This window comes from Phoenix dactylifera, chromosome 9 (assembly GCF_051530095.1).
Source record: "Phoenix dactylifera cultivar Ajwa chromosome 9, Ajwa_hap1_PhDact_Kaust_v1.1, whole genome shotgun sequence".
Lineage (NCBI taxonomy): Eukaryota > Viridiplantae > Streptophyta > Magnoliopsida > Arecales > Arecaceae > Phoenix > Phoenix dactylifera.
The window spans coordinates 28,921,752-28,937,141 of NC_143198.1; the positions used below are offsets into that span (position 1 = coordinate 28,921,752).

At 36.8% G+C, this 15,390-nt stretch overlaps 1 protein-coding gene across 2 annotated transcripts; it reads left to right on the top strand.

Annotated features, from left to right (window-relative positions):
* The first annotated feature begins 4,845 nt into the window (after positions 1–4,845).
* On the top strand, positions 4,846–14,742 carry LOC103711191 (protein arginine N-methyltransferase 1). Of its 2 annotated transcripts, none has more exons than XM_008797246.5 (10): positions 4,846–5,192; positions 5,727–5,737; positions 7,737–7,892; positions 9,257–9,320; positions 9,395–9,537; positions 10,721–10,808; positions 11,012–11,127; positions 11,225–11,375; positions 12,233–12,465; positions 14,486–14,742. In XM_008797246.5, exons 1-9 carry the CDS (start codon positions 4,952–4,954, stop codon positions 12,436–12,438), a joined length of 1,176 nt encoding a protein of 391 aa, XP_008795468.1. In that variant the 5' UTR covers positions 4,846–4,951; the 3' UTR covers positions 12,439–12,465; positions 14,486–14,742. The 2 variants fall into 2 exon arrangements, with proteins under 2 accessions (XP_008795468.1, XP_088560988.1); XM_088704862.2 differs by lacking the exon at positions 14,486–14,742 and adding an exon at positions 14,012–14,468.
* The last annotated feature ends 648 nt before the right edge of the window (positions 14,743–15,390 follow it).

Genomic DNA, 15,390 nt, shown 5'->3' on the forward strand with positions numbered 1-15,390 from the left:
TTCCAATAAACTTGATAACTATAATCACAATTTTCAATGATATGCTTCCTTATCTCTTTCTTTGAAGAGTTTGTACGAAGGAGAGTATTTATTTAAAAGAGGGAGTAGCAGAAGAAGGGCTGGACTGTCCGAGCGTAGTAGCCAAGAAGTGTTCAGTGAATCAGAACGGAGTTGAAGCAGGGGGTGGAGATTGCTTGCTTGGTTTGGTATAAGCAGGTTAAGCAGGAGCCTACTTCGTCGAAGTGCTCCACTTTGGGTCAACTGAATGCTCGAAGTGGAAACTCTTGGACCGAATTGAATTCAGTTGCCAGTAACAAGCGCTTCTTTTATTGTTCTCATACATAATTGGAGCTTTGCGAGAAGACAAGCCCAACAAAACTCAAAATGGCGACGCTTCTAGACCTGCTGCCTCTCCGAGGTTAACCTGGAGACAACCAGATGTAACCCATATTGGTTCAGGCTGGTTCAATTTGATTTGGGTCGAGTTCGGGTTAAAAGATTTGGACAACACAATCAATCCAAATCCAACTACCATAATTGGCTTCTAACCTCAGACAACCAAATCTTATCCTATATATATGTAAAGTTCCCACGCTAGTCTAACCATTGCCTCTCTCATTTTCTATAACACTATGTACTCTAACTGCTCCCACGCTAGTCTAACCAGTGCCTCTCACATTTTCTATAATACTAAGTATTCATACTTAAGCTGCATTCAAGAAAGATGCATATCACCAATGTCTATGCCAATGATCTCGTGGAAGTCAATGATCAACTGATCTGCATCCCAAAACCTCTAAGCATCGCACAATCCCCAACCACCACTTAGGACCCAGCGAACTGAGAGGGTGAGACATTGACGAGGTGAGAAATGGACGATCTGTAGCAGTACTTCAGATTCAGAAAGAGCCGATGCATTAGCTAACATAAAGAATAAATTATGTCAATTATCTCATAACCAAAATACGCCATCTCGATAGCAGACTCTATATCGGTGCCATTGTATTACTATATTGATACGTCTGGTATACAAGCCGGTTCGCCATACCAAATATCGGTGAGTCATCCATGCTATATACCCTGATCGAACTGGTACCGGAATTTCAGTAGCATGGCTCTTCATGAAATCACCCTAACCTGACAGGGTTCGAATTATGGAGGCTAGGATTCTGTGCTCAAATTTAGATCATTTGGCACTTGAATTCTCCAATAAGTGAGATTGGATATTTATTTTGCGAGTCCAGCCAAGGTTCACGCAGGAAACTCCCTTTTGATCCCATCCCAAAATCGAAATCCTAGAAAGAGCTGTCATCCCCCCTTCCTCCACCCTTCTTCCAAACCCAACCCGAAGCTTTCCAACTCCGATTCGATTTTATAGAACCGGAATCCCCATTCACGGCCGCCCCCCACTTCGAATTCTATGGCGATGGATAGCTCAGCATCGCGCTTCCCTTCCCTCGCTCGACCGCGCCAGAATCCCTGATCTTTCGCGCCACCGTCGTCGTGGGGCTCGCCCTAGCCGAGCTCCCCGCCATCGTCCTTTTCCGCCGCCCGCTAGATGCGTTCCAAGCGCTCATCTTCGCCTCCTCGGAGGCGATCCTCCACCGCGAAGGCTACCCCCGTACGCAGCGTGACGCCGCTGGTGCGCTGCCGCGTGTCTCGCCGGCGCGGCGGCGGCGATGGCCCGGGCGGTGGTAGCGCGAACTTGTGCGCTGGGGCCGGGACGCGGGAGACGGTTTGCCGGGAGGAGAGGTGGTGAACGGCGGAGTTTGGTTCCAGCGGACTCGTTGGCTGCCTAAAGGTTCGTGTCCTCTGGATTAATTTCCTGTAAATATTTGACATGGCTCTTGAAAAGGAGGAACCCAACATAGGGAATGCCACGAGGAGGCATTGGATGTTTTCGCTTCTGCCGCTGAGCCTCAAAAATTATATCCACGGGAGTTTCATGCCAAAAAAAAAAAAAATCGAATATTTATACTGCAAATTTGAAATGTATTATTTAAGAAAGATTGCTGCATTTGTAAAGTTAAACAAAAAGTATATACAATTACAGCAGCAAAAGTTCTCCGCTCGCTCGATCTTAGTCCTCCATGCATAAACTTGGAAGTATGTGTTTGCTGCAATGGATTGTTCCCCTCTTCCTAATTTTTTTTATTTGTGCGTATAATCGATACTAGTTATAACTTATGTGCAAATGTAACAAAGATTTTATATATGGGATAAGAAATTTTAGAAACATTATAATGTAGCTTGGATTTTAAAATTCTTTCTCTGTAAGTTTTTCAAAACTTTATTTAATATATTTTAGTTTTTCTAAAGATAAAATCAAAAAAATTCTTTTTTTTAAAAAAAAATTCTCTTAAACTTCTTTTCGGATTCCGCCGGTAGAAGAATCCTTTCGTTATAAAAATTCAGCATTTTTTAAAACTCTACGGGGAGATCTAATTAGGCTTATGTATGGAAATTGAAAAACAAAAAACTATAGCTATTTTTATATGGTGTTAGGGTTTCCTTCCATGTATATTTACCAAGTTATTTTCATCAACTATTTTAATGACGTGTGCATTGATTTGTTTGATGACATATTTAAAAAAGGCAAAAGAATCTAATGAAACTTATTTATAAAACAATAGATTATAGGTTGCTTACTATATCCCTGATTTATTGTTCAAGAATTATAGAATCAGCTACAACAATATCACCGCATGATCTTTTATCAGAATGAAGCTTAATTTACTCTTTCTCAGATATAACAATGATGTCCATTGTCATCTCCCCCCTTCTCTCTAATAGAAATCTATTTGTATTTGCATGTATGGATTGAGCAACACTGCAGAGAATGAAGTGATTAATTGGTGAGCAATTATAGCTCATCAAATAAAATAATGTGGATGTAATCAGGGCAATTTTTGCTATCTATTATTATTGATTTAAATAATTTGATGAAACTAAGATCCAAGAAGACAAGATTTTGGTGCAATGGTAAGGTTACTCTATTATGACTTAGATAGTATGAATTCAAAATGGAAAAACAGCCTTTCCACACAATGGATAAGATTGTGTATCTCTAAACTTTTCTAAACTTTGTAGTGTCAAAAATCTCGCCTATCAAAATATAAAAGCCTGCACCAACTGCCTCATGTCATGTGGTAAAGGAATTTTTTTGTGACCTAGAAATGGGCACTTCATAATATCCCCCAAGAAAAGATTCTAAGTTTTTTTTAATAACTTCTATATTAATTAAAACTTATTTGAATAATAAATATACTGTTATAGTAAATCCTACAAGTCAATGAAAAATCCAAGATCCATTTTAGGATTAGTCCATTTATGAAGCATAAGAATGCTTTTATAAAACATAATTTATCGTGTATCTATCTAAAGTCAACTCTCAATTGAAGCGTGCGCTATAGGCGTTAACAGAAAAAATAAATATCTTGAAGGCACATACTAATTATATATCATTTAGCTATATGATGCAAGATTATAATATAATCAGCATGTAATTTGGATGATTGCATCCAAATATTGTAAAAATGGATATGTGAGATGGAAAACCCATGTGTGGAACTTTCTACATGGATGGTTGCACTAAAAATTGAAATCAAGAGATGTCATGAGGAGACATAACAATGGTTGCAATAAAAAAATATGATAAGGAATATGATAGTGAATGGATGCGATAGGTTTGAACCAATAAGCACATATTTATAAACGACTGTTGGTAAGGGACACGATGGTAACGGAATGCATCTTTTCATAAGTGATTATTAATAACCTATAAATATACTAAATAAGATCTCAACTGACTCACTTCTTTTTGTCACCATAATCATTATACGGTATTACCATTCTGTTCTTTTTTTTTTTTTGTCTTTCTTTCCCTTTATTTCTTTTCCAAAAAGTTTGTATTTCTAACAATCCTTGTGTGGTCATCAGACTAATGATGATGACACAAGATTTATTCTTCATCTCAAATTATTAACATATCTGCATTCTGAAACCAATATTGATAATTTTCTTTTCCAAACAAGGGAATCAGTATCAATAGTTCATGTGATTCCAATTGGAATGAGTTCCAACTGCATTGGACCCACCTTAGGTCTATAAATTTCTTACTAATACACTGCAACACTAGACATTATTAATCAAATAGTCATATGCATCATACATGTGGAGATTTGAAGTATACAACAACCAAGGGATTTAATGACTTCAACCCAAGATCTAACAGAAGCCTATTCATTAAAATCCTAAGGGCTCGTTTGGTTCGCGGAAAAAAAAGAGGAAAGTGCGGTCAATGAAAAGGAAAGAGATGCCTCTTATTTGGTTGGAGTTTTCAAAGGAGAGAGACAGAAAAGTTATATTCTCGTGGAAATATGATTTCCACATTTCATGAGAAAATCTTTCTTATGAGCAATATGAAAAAATTACTTTTCCGTAATCCAAAAATCAAAACATTTTTATTTTTTTTTTAAAAAGTCCTTCAGCATCAAATCAAAAATTCTTATTTGATCCAAAACATTAAAGACCTAATTTCTATTAAGGATATAAATAAAATTATAAATAACTTTTTTAGAAAAGTGGATGGTCAACCAAACAACAGCATTCTGTGAATTTGTCACTTTCTTATGATCAACCAAACATACCAAACTTATTTTTTTAAGTATCTATCTTTTTTAAAATTTGCTTTTCAAAAATTATATTTTTATAAAAAAAAATATTCCCACCAATCGAGCCGTAAATGTACTGTGAGTCGTGATCACGCTAATACTTTTCCGCGAGACATTTTAGGCACTACAACACGGCCTCCATGGTGGAACCCTTATATAAGCCAGTCGCCCCTCGGTCCAAAAGTCCGAAGCCGCTTCAAGCTGCTCTCCAAGCGTAGCCGGGCGTCCCCACTCCCAAAGCCCTAATTTTTCCTCCCCAAACCCCCGTCTTTCCTGAAATGGGACGGCGGAAGGGCGGAAACAAGAGCCTCGCTCCGGGAGGCAGCCAGAAGTGCAGCTCGAGTAATTGCCTCCACGACGCGGCCACCGGTACGAGCATCGCCGGCGGGGAGGAGGTGGACGAGGTGATCGAGGAGAGGACCGAGAGCTCCAACCTCGAGAACCCGCCCGAATCCCTAGCCCTATCCAGCAGCGATAAAACCAGCGCCGACTATTACTTTGATTCCTACTCCCACTTCGGTAATGCGTTGTTGTGACTCGAATTCGATGCGGTTTTATGTGCATTTGGGCGATTTTGGTGGTTTAAATCGAAAAAAGTTGTCATCTTTTGATCTGATATCGTGTTTTTTGCTTGCCCTGTTGTTCAAGATTTAATTCATTTGCATACTGCTGTTGTTTTTAATATTTGTTTTGTTCATTGGATGCCTAATTCTTATTCTGAGGTGCCAAGTATTGTTGCTGTTCTGCAGGAAGATTTTTTCTGGTTTTCTTAAGAATGTAGAGTCTCGGCACTAGTTCGTTCACAAAATAAAAAAAATGTTTTTGTTCATTCATCTCTCTCTCTCTCTCTCTCGTTATCTACTTTTCATATCATAATTTAGACAAAGGTAAAGCAATTTTTGTTTATTTAATGACTTGAGGCATCCAGTAGTATAATTTTCTGTTCTCGTGAGTTAGATATAGGAGTTTCTTATATGTGAGAGTTGCTCTTGAATTTGTTGTTTGTAGCTCAGTCAGCACAGCAACTTACGTTTCTGTTCTCCTTGTATGCAGGCATTCATGAAGTAAGTACGTCACATTCAGCTTTCAGAAGAAGTGTTGGTAATGATGGTTTGTGAATGGTGATGATATGAAAGGACTTACATACAATTATAGTTCTATTAGAAAAGTGAACTTTTTTCCTGTTCTTTGGCATTTAAGAGAGGATCATATGGCTTTAACGAATAGACAGAGAGACAGAGAGACAGACAGACAGACATTTACATTGCTTTAATTATTAACTGTTATGTGAGATTTGGGTTCTAAGCTAAAATATGATTTATTAGTATGTAGCCCTACGATTTTTATTAGTGTCTTTAACTTTCTTTTAAGCTTGGAACCAGAATATCTATTACCTCCTAGCTACCATGCTTGTATCTTCCTTCTTGTCATCAAGAAACTTAATACAAAAAGAACAACTCTAATGGATAATCAGCAGACATTGATTCCAGCTGATTTATCATGTTTTATTTTGGTCTATTAAGTCTCATCTGAATGTTTTGGTTAATATTCTGTTTTGCTTTCTCTGAAGTGTCCTGAATTAATCTCTCTCAAATCCTTACATGTACTTCCAACTTGTGATATAAGAAAATGTACATAATGCTTTGCAATAGTGAGTTGTGGATTATCTGTTATTGTGTTTGATATTATTTATGCACTAGAAGTGTGTTTCATGATAATTTAAGTGCTTAGACAAGTCATAATCCTATTAGTTCTCTTTTTAGGGAGTAGGGAGGTGCGGTATACTTGTAAGAGGCAGTTTTGGTTTATGCTTCCAAAATTTGAGGATACATTTGTTTGTACTATAAACTCATATATTCCTCTTTGGCAGTGCTATCCATGATTTTACCCTTCTGCTGCTCCTATGGGAGCTTGTGGGCTGCAATAGCTCAATCATGTTGAAGTAGCTGTGTAATATGATATTGTGTACGTTTTCAGGTGCATATGGCAGTTTATTGAGGTGTTACTTTAGTGAAAGCAGTTTAGCAATTCAAGTTGGTAGCTGTATAAAACAAGGATGCTCAGGACCTTTTATTTTAACATCTTTGAGACTAGCTAGTATTTTAATTTTCGGAATTTGCAATTGTAATAGTAATTAATTTAGTTATTCTCATCAGAGATTCTGTGGTCTTTATTTGATTTGTTTTAAGGAAGGGATTTTTTTATAGCTCATGTATTCAGTGAAGATATGTTATCATGGTCTGTTTCTGGAGAAATTTTGAGTCCTCATAATCTATTTAAACATGTTATGTTGAGAGTCAGGAGGTAAATGGAGGTCGAGATCAATTGACATCACTAAATAGTTCAAACTTGTGGCGGCATAAATGTTCAGAGGCTTTATTTTGGGAGCATAAATGTTCAAGGCCATTTCAAGTGCCAACTGCTAGTTTTTCATTATTTCATTAAGGACATTCCCCATTTCCATCTCTTGAAACATTTTTGCTACATAATTTGCAAGTTTTTTTTTCTCCGGATTTGTCAGTTCAAGGATATTTTTCTTATTTCACAGAAGCAGGTTGTTTTTAGGCAATCTTTTCTTTTATTATGTTTGAATTCAAAGTAAGTTATTCCCTCGTTGTTTTCTTTTGAATAGTGTTTTTGGCTGCTAAGGTGATTTAAGGTTGATTTATCCAATGTGAATAGAAATGTATCGAATAATAGGATGCATCTTTTGAGAGTTATGATAGCTATTTGTTAATTCCATATGATCAGTCGTGTTTTCTGTGAATAGATTTTAGGTTGCTTCTTTTCTTTTACTGTCTTCTTGCCCTCTTTTTTGAAAAAATCTTATTGTAAGAAAGGGAACTTTTCTATTCTTTCATAAAAATGACATATTGGCAACCATGAAAATGTTGGTTATAAACCAGCTCATGAGGGCTATTATCTGAATGAATCTTCTGAATTTATGCTGCTACATTTATCGTACTGAAGAGACACCATTAAGTTTTTAAGTGTTTTCCTATCAAGCATTACTATTTGATTTGGAAGCTTGGAATGCTTCGATTGACTATGTTGATCCTGCAGGAAATGTTGAAAGACGTTGTCAGGACAAAGACTTATCAGAATGTTATTTATCAGAACACCTTTCTCTTCAAGAACAAGGTGGTTCTTGATGTGGGTGCAGGAACAGGAATTCTTTCTCTTTTCTGTGCGAAAGCAGGAGCAAAACATGTTTATGCGGTAGGTTTCCTTCCTTTTCTCTCTCTAGGTCTCTCTATTTGGCATTATTACATGTGACAAGGCTGACTGACTTGATGAGACTGAGGACCACATATGCTTCTAGGAGCTTGTTTTCAAGAAATGAGCGGTCAGATTGGTCGGTAACATGATATACACGACAAAAAATGTATAGAAATTGAGGATCTGTAACTTAATCAAGTAGGTGTCAAATGGATGGTTTTAAATACTATAGTTTACTATGATCTAAAAAATCACTTGTTTTAAGATGTGTGGATCATGATCCATAAAATGGATTTTCAATTTATGTGCCCTATAATGTGTGTTACTGTACTAGTGCAATTGATACTGTTTATTTTTGTACCAACTTAATGTATAGTTTAGAAACCATCAAAATATATGATTTCTGCTTTCTAGGTATGTCTTTGTAGTGTAAATCATGTTTAATGATTTAGGTTTTCAATTTGGATGCTCTATGGTTGTTAACAAAAGATTTTCCTCTGTGGTAGGTTTCAGATCTGTTATTCTTCTATTCTTTAAACCTTTTTTTTTTCCATGTATTCTCTTTCTTTATTTACTTCTCTTCTGTATGGCAGCAGCAGTTAGCTAAAATAGAATCAATATTAGCAATGTAGTCTTATGTGTCAGCTGCCGACAGCCTTTTTATTCTTCTCACTTCATTATTATCTTATATCAGCAATTCAGGATTATCCTTTATATTTTTCCCTTATTTTTAAGTTGGACCCTGCTTAGATTATGGATACAATTTTTTGCAGAAATGTGCCCGTCTTCGTAATCCATTTCTTTCTTTTTCCTATTCACTAGAAATCCAAGTGCATCCTTCATCATCTCCATGAGTTGTTTCTTTAATCACAATCTTACTTAGAATTAGATATAACAACAAAATTCTGATTTTTTTCCATTGGAAGTTTGGATTTTATATTAAGGTCCATCTTTTTTCACAGCAATTTGGTAGTGGTGCAAATAATCCTCTGCATTGTTACAATGGTTCAATAGACTTTGCATGAACTTGTTTTCCTTATCCCTTTCTAACAATGGAGTGAGAATTTCATCAAAATACTAAATTAGGCCTTGAAATGTCTGAGCTCAATGGTTTGACATCAAAAAGGTGGAAGGACATCTGAGGTGGCTGGTGAGTTCCAAGTGGATAGAGTAAAATTGGACATAGGGGGCTTCTTTTCCGTTTATATCATGCAAAAGTGATGTTTTTACCCCAGATAACTGTTTGCCATGCAGCATGGATTCTTTTCCCCTGATGATCTCTTATGATTGTTTCAATTTTCAAGTTATTTTACATCAGTAATTAATTCATGTTGTTAATTATTGCAATCAAAACCCTTCTGCAGATAGAGTGCTCCCACATGGCTGACATGGCAAAAGAAATTGTTCAAGCAAATGGATTTTCTAATGGTCATTCCTGTACATTGTATTTTTTATTTTCTGCCACTGCTATGCATCTTAATTGCTTTTGTTAAATGTTACAGCCATAACAGTCTTGAAGGGAAAGGTTGAAGAGATTGAGCTTCCAGTCACCCATGTAGATGTCATTATTTCTGAATGGATGGGTTATTTCCTACTCTTTGAGAATATGTTGAACACGGTGCTGTATGCACGTGATAAATGGCTCGTAAGTGATGTTTCACATTCATTTTACCTTCTTCTTCTTGTCTCACATGCTGTGTCTCCAAATTGGATGGTTTTTCTAGGACAATATCCAGTGCGAGAAAGAATTTAGGTCTGACCAATTTAGTCCAAAACTCAGAGTAAGCATAGGCTAGACATGGCTATGCCTCAATGAGATCCTAAATAGATTTTTGGAAAGCAGTAACCTATCAAAAGGGAGTGACCAGTTAAACATGTAGATTGATTTTAGCAGTTGCATGGTCCACTTTTCACCATCCTAGCAGTTTGTGCAAGGTTGTGATAGCATAGTGGAAGCAAATGCTTCTCATATATGAGGCAGTTCAATAGGACATTACTAGTAAAATATTGTGAAGTGACATTGAACGTCTAATATGTAATGATCTTAACTGAAATTTGATTGAATGAAGATGCAGCTCAGTCACTCAAATTCTCCGCGGTTTAATTGTTTTGAATAAGCTAGGTCTGTCACATGATGGCAATGCATATTAAATTTGTTATATCATGCTGCTAGATTTGAAGTCAACCTCATTGCATTTATTGCTGTAGCTATGTGAAGTACATGGTTTCAAATGCTGGTATGTGCTTGTCAGCACATATTGCATATTGCTGTAGCTATGTGAAGTACATGGTTTCAAATGCTGGTCTGTTCTGGTCAGCACATATTGCATCGCGCCAATATCAGCACCTGATACAGTTCGACTTGGCACCTATTTAATCCTTTCTTAAAAATATACCCTTTTTAAAATATTTTTTAATTACAAATGGGTTTTATTTTTCTTTTATTTGTTTTGGTACAATAGCGTATGTGTGCCGGCACAGCATGGCACATAGTATTAGGTGGGTGATCAGCATGCCAACTGACATTGATACTTGTAACCTTGGCAAAATATGATTTCATTCACAGAAAGCCGAGTCCAACCATCGAAGACTGTCCATTGCATAACCAATAAGATTTACAGTGATGATAGTTGAATCTTTATGGCTTTACATTAGTTATTTGATTACGTTTAGTTGTGTTGATTCATGTCGATGATATCTTCTGGCGATTAAATGGCCTGTCTCATTATGTCTGATCACTATATTGATTGAACCCTAGTTATCCAAGAGTAAATGGAATACCATATCATCACTTATTTGGTTTTTTTATCGTCCCTTTTTTCATGCAGATTAATGATGGAATTGTGCTACCAGACAAAGCCTCTCTATATTTGACAGCAATTGAGGATGCTGAATATAAGGAAGATAAGATTGAATGTGAGCTTATTTGTCTTTTGATTTTTTTTTTTTTAAATTATGGTTTCTGCATACTTATAATCGACACCTTTAGATGGGAACATTATATCCCTAGAACATTTTTTGAACTTCTTGTCTTTCAAACATACTGTGAAGTTTATGCCGAGACACTGTTTGTCGTGCTTAATTCTGTTTCTGATGGTGTATCATCTCTCTGCTTGCAGTCTGGAATGATGTATATGGCTTTGACATGAGTTGCATCAGGAAACAGGCTATGATGGAACCGCTTGTTGACACCGTGGACCAAAATCAAATGGTCACCAACTGCCAGTTGCTCAAGGTGATTTAGTGGATCCGTTTTTTCTTATCTCTGTTGCCTTAATTCTTCATTTGATTAACAGATTGCTTAATTTTTTTTCCTTGCTCACTACTTTCAGACTATGAATATTTCAAAAATGGCTCCAGGAGATGCATCTTTCACAGCACCTTTTAAACTTGTGGCAGAACGCAATGATTACATCCATGCTCTTGTGGCTTACTTTGATGTCTCATTCACCAAATGTCACAAGATGATGGGATTCTCTACAGGTTCTTTTTCTCTATCTTGGCTATAATCATGAACTTCTTGGAAGATTTTATGTATGTTCTGGATCTATGTATGTACTGTGACTTCCAGCAGCTTGTGAAAATGGGCATGCATTTTTGAAAATGGGCATGCATTTTGACAAGAGTATCATGTGAACTTTTCTTTATTTAACATTTTGGAATTTTAGCATTGCTGCCTTCCGCCCAAACTCAACCTGCATTTCCCAAGAAATTCACTGGGCCAGACAGCAGGAGATGGTACTATACCATTATGCTTCGAAAAGTTGTGTTTATGTAAATGGGTAAAATACTTTTAAGAGCATTGCTTCAACAATTGAATTTCATGTTCATGCAAATAAAAAATTTCCTGTCAACTACAAAACCTGCGAGTCATATGGAATTCACCTGATTCTTAAATTGAATTTTTGATAGTGGCCCCGGTCTTTGGAGTCAGGAAACTAGTTGAATCAATGAGCTATAGTTAACCCACAAACTTTTGAGCGGCTGGTGTGGTGCCCAGGTGGTTTATGTCATTGATATAGTTGACAGGTTACAATTTTGAGAACTATCATACATTGTAATAAGCAGTTACCCATTTGATATATAAGATTTCTGTCATTCCTTTTGGTTCAAATACAGCAATATGTACCAGTATGAAAAGAATGATGCAAATTGTAGGCCTTAATTGTGCATCATCCTCTCCAAATATTAGGATCATCTCATTCTCATGGTTCAGAAAATTAGATGTTCAGTTCTAAGCTCCTGTTTGTGCTGCATATTCTTAATTTTACATGGTTCTGTATCCATTCTCACCTTTTGCATATGTTTGATGATCTCTAACGAATAGACTGTCTCTACAGGGCCAAGATCAAAAGCTACCCACTGGAAGCAAACTGTCCTGTATCTTGAAGATGTTCTGACCATTTGTGAGGGAGAAGCATTGGTTGGGAGCATGACTGTGGAGCCCAACAAGACAAATCCACGGGATATTGAGATTATGCTCAAGTATTCATTAAATGGACAACATTGCCAGGTCTCCAGTACCCAGCATTATAAAATGCGTTAACCTGTGATCGTCATTCATCTGCAAGAGGTACCCAATGACTTATTGACATGCTTTTAAGTTACAATTTATTCTGTTAGGCCAGCACACAGAATTGGTGTTGCAATGTGTTATGATGTTTGATGAGTTTATTTTGTTGTTCCATCGACAAAATAATCATAGCATTTCAATCCAAGATTTGATGTTAACCCTAGATGGAAACTATCACCAGTTAAGCCAAGGTAGTCATCCATGGTAGCAGGTGAAACTCTTGATTAGTGCTATGATTCTGGCTGGTATAGATCCTAACAGGAAGTTAATTGTTGTCATTAACTTTGTAAGATCAACAAGAAACGATTACTCTCTCGCTGCAGTCTGCGTGAGGGAAAGAGAGAGTGTCCAGGGCATCACTAGAATTTCGTGCTTTCTGGGTGAACTAGCGCCCATTTTTACAGCTCTTATGATGCAATATAGTTTCTCTATCAATTAAAACCACATATATAATGCCAGAGGACTGGATTTTTTTTTGTGATAAAACTACTTATTATGAGGCATATTCTGCCAAAACACCATTCCTTTATTTTTGTACAAGACACTCATATTATGGTACTCGATTTCTCTTTTTTTATTTGAAATGAAATGGAGGGAAAGTGGGAAGCTGCTGAAATTATTAAGGAAAGGAAATTTACAACATATTACGAAGTGAGAGAGAAAAGAAACAAAACAAAAAAGAAAAACTCCCTAAATTTCATCAAATGTAGACACCCTTTTAACTTCATATGCAGCGAGCCGCAGGACCATTATAATTTAGTCAATACAAGGCATTAAATCAAAGTGACTTCGGAATGCCAGGAGAGTCACATGTTAACTCTGAAAAAAAATCGTTCTTTTACCTCCAATTTGTCTCCGTTCTCAACAATATCAATCTGGAGAATCCAATCCACCTCTTCCTTCTTGAGATTAAATATGTTCTCATCTATCCCAATTATCTGAAACTCCAAAACCTATATCAATCACATCTTTAAGAAGGGAAAAAAAATCAGCTAAAAGTTGCACACAAGATCAAACGATCAACCAGATCCACTGCCAATCTGGCAAGACGAGGAGGGAATCAAGAAGGGAGGACGGGAGGGACTATTTTGGGGCAGAAACACAGACCTGGCACTTGATCAAGGGGACGTCTTCTGTCCGGGCGGCCTGAGATGGCTTCTTTGGGGCAGCAAGAGCAATAGGAAGGAGAAGCAAACAGAGCGGAGAGCCATCGGAGAGGCCTCACCATTGCTCAGCTCCTTCGCCCTTCAAAGGGATTCTCTAGTCATGCCGACTAGATCCGATCATTGGCTGATTGGGTCTGATCTAGTTCAAGCAAATTCTCATTCAGATCTGAACCATTTACAACAATAATTTATCTACGCATCCAGATCGAGTTCCTTAAACTAAAAGGCTTGGAAAAAGGTTTTTTTTATTATTATTTTATGGTTGCAACTGTTGTATTGTAGTAGGTCGGGGGGAAGCTAAGGCTTCTATGGTAGCTATGCTTCCTCATCTTGCTTCTACTTTGCTTGCTTACGTGAAGTTTCAGCGTCCTTTTCGTCAGGTCCAAATGAAGTGAGTAGCTCTAACTCCAGAAGCAGCCACCACAAGAACTGCACTTTATGGTTTCAGTTCTCACTGCTGATAATTGTCATTTGTGTAAGCATTAAGTCCGAAACCACCGTTCTCACTGCTGATAATTGTTTGTGGTACTTTCCACTTAACAGTAAGTTCCCCATAGGCTAACAAAAGTTTTATTGTGTTAACAAGCGTAGCATAAATGGGAAGCTAAAAATATCTTGCTTTAAAATATTTTCCTGAAGCTTTCATTATCTACATATTTAAGTAAAACTATAAATACAACAGTGGTGCTGAAAGGCAATGCAAGGGTAAAAGCATGCATGTAAGGTCCAACATAATAATTCAACACTAAAACATGCATGTCAATATTATGCGACGTGCTCTAAAGTATACTGTCCTGAAAAATTATGTCCAAACAACTGAACACTCGCTTTCTTGCTGTCATTTATGTATACAGGAATATTCGGGACCAAAGTATGACAATTGGCAGATATGAAACTCATTCAGTGAAATAGAAGATGATTTAGACAAGTTGCATCTTATTCATATCCTTTCACCCTGAATTGAAGAATGGAATTGTATGAAATTAGTTTCTCCCTGTGGTGGCTGCAGTTTTCACATAAATGCTATGCTTAATCATTGACATGCAGGGACATCTGATGGCAAGCGAACTTCTTATTCATCAGATTATATGCACAGGTTTTGGCTTTTAAATTTGTTCTTTCTCATATTCTTGAGGCTTGATATATGCTATGCATTTTGTATTTCAAATTTATAGTTAGAAACAAAAGGAGTGGTAGAAACAAAATCGAGCCTATGTACTCCTCCATGGTAAGATAACAATATACAATCTCCATAGCTAGATAACATGATATGTACTCCTTCCATCCATGAAAGAGCCTATGTCAACTTCTAAAAGGACAATAGGTGATCAACATATTTGATCCATCTCATATATTCAAAGCAATGAGTTGCTAGACAAAGAGGTACTTGCTTTAAGCTGAGCTAGTTACGTGTTAAATTGAGAGAAGAACGACCTATAAATGCAAAACATTTTTGTAGTTCAAGGAATGGTTTAACGTTTGAATAAATTCATATAACGAACCATCATAAGCCGATGTTGTTATGCTAATTTGCGGAGTGAGTTGGATGGTATCCTAAGATAGCTTCATCCGATGACTTTGCAATAGATGTATATAATTGGCTCGACTTTCTTTTCTTCCTTAATGATTGCAGTGGTGATACAGGTTTCAAACCTTTTGATGGTATTTGGTGACCCAAATGAAATTATCATGGTGATCTTAGATCACCGATGATCTTGATCTCTAATGATCTAAGATCGCCATATTTGGTATGCTTGTT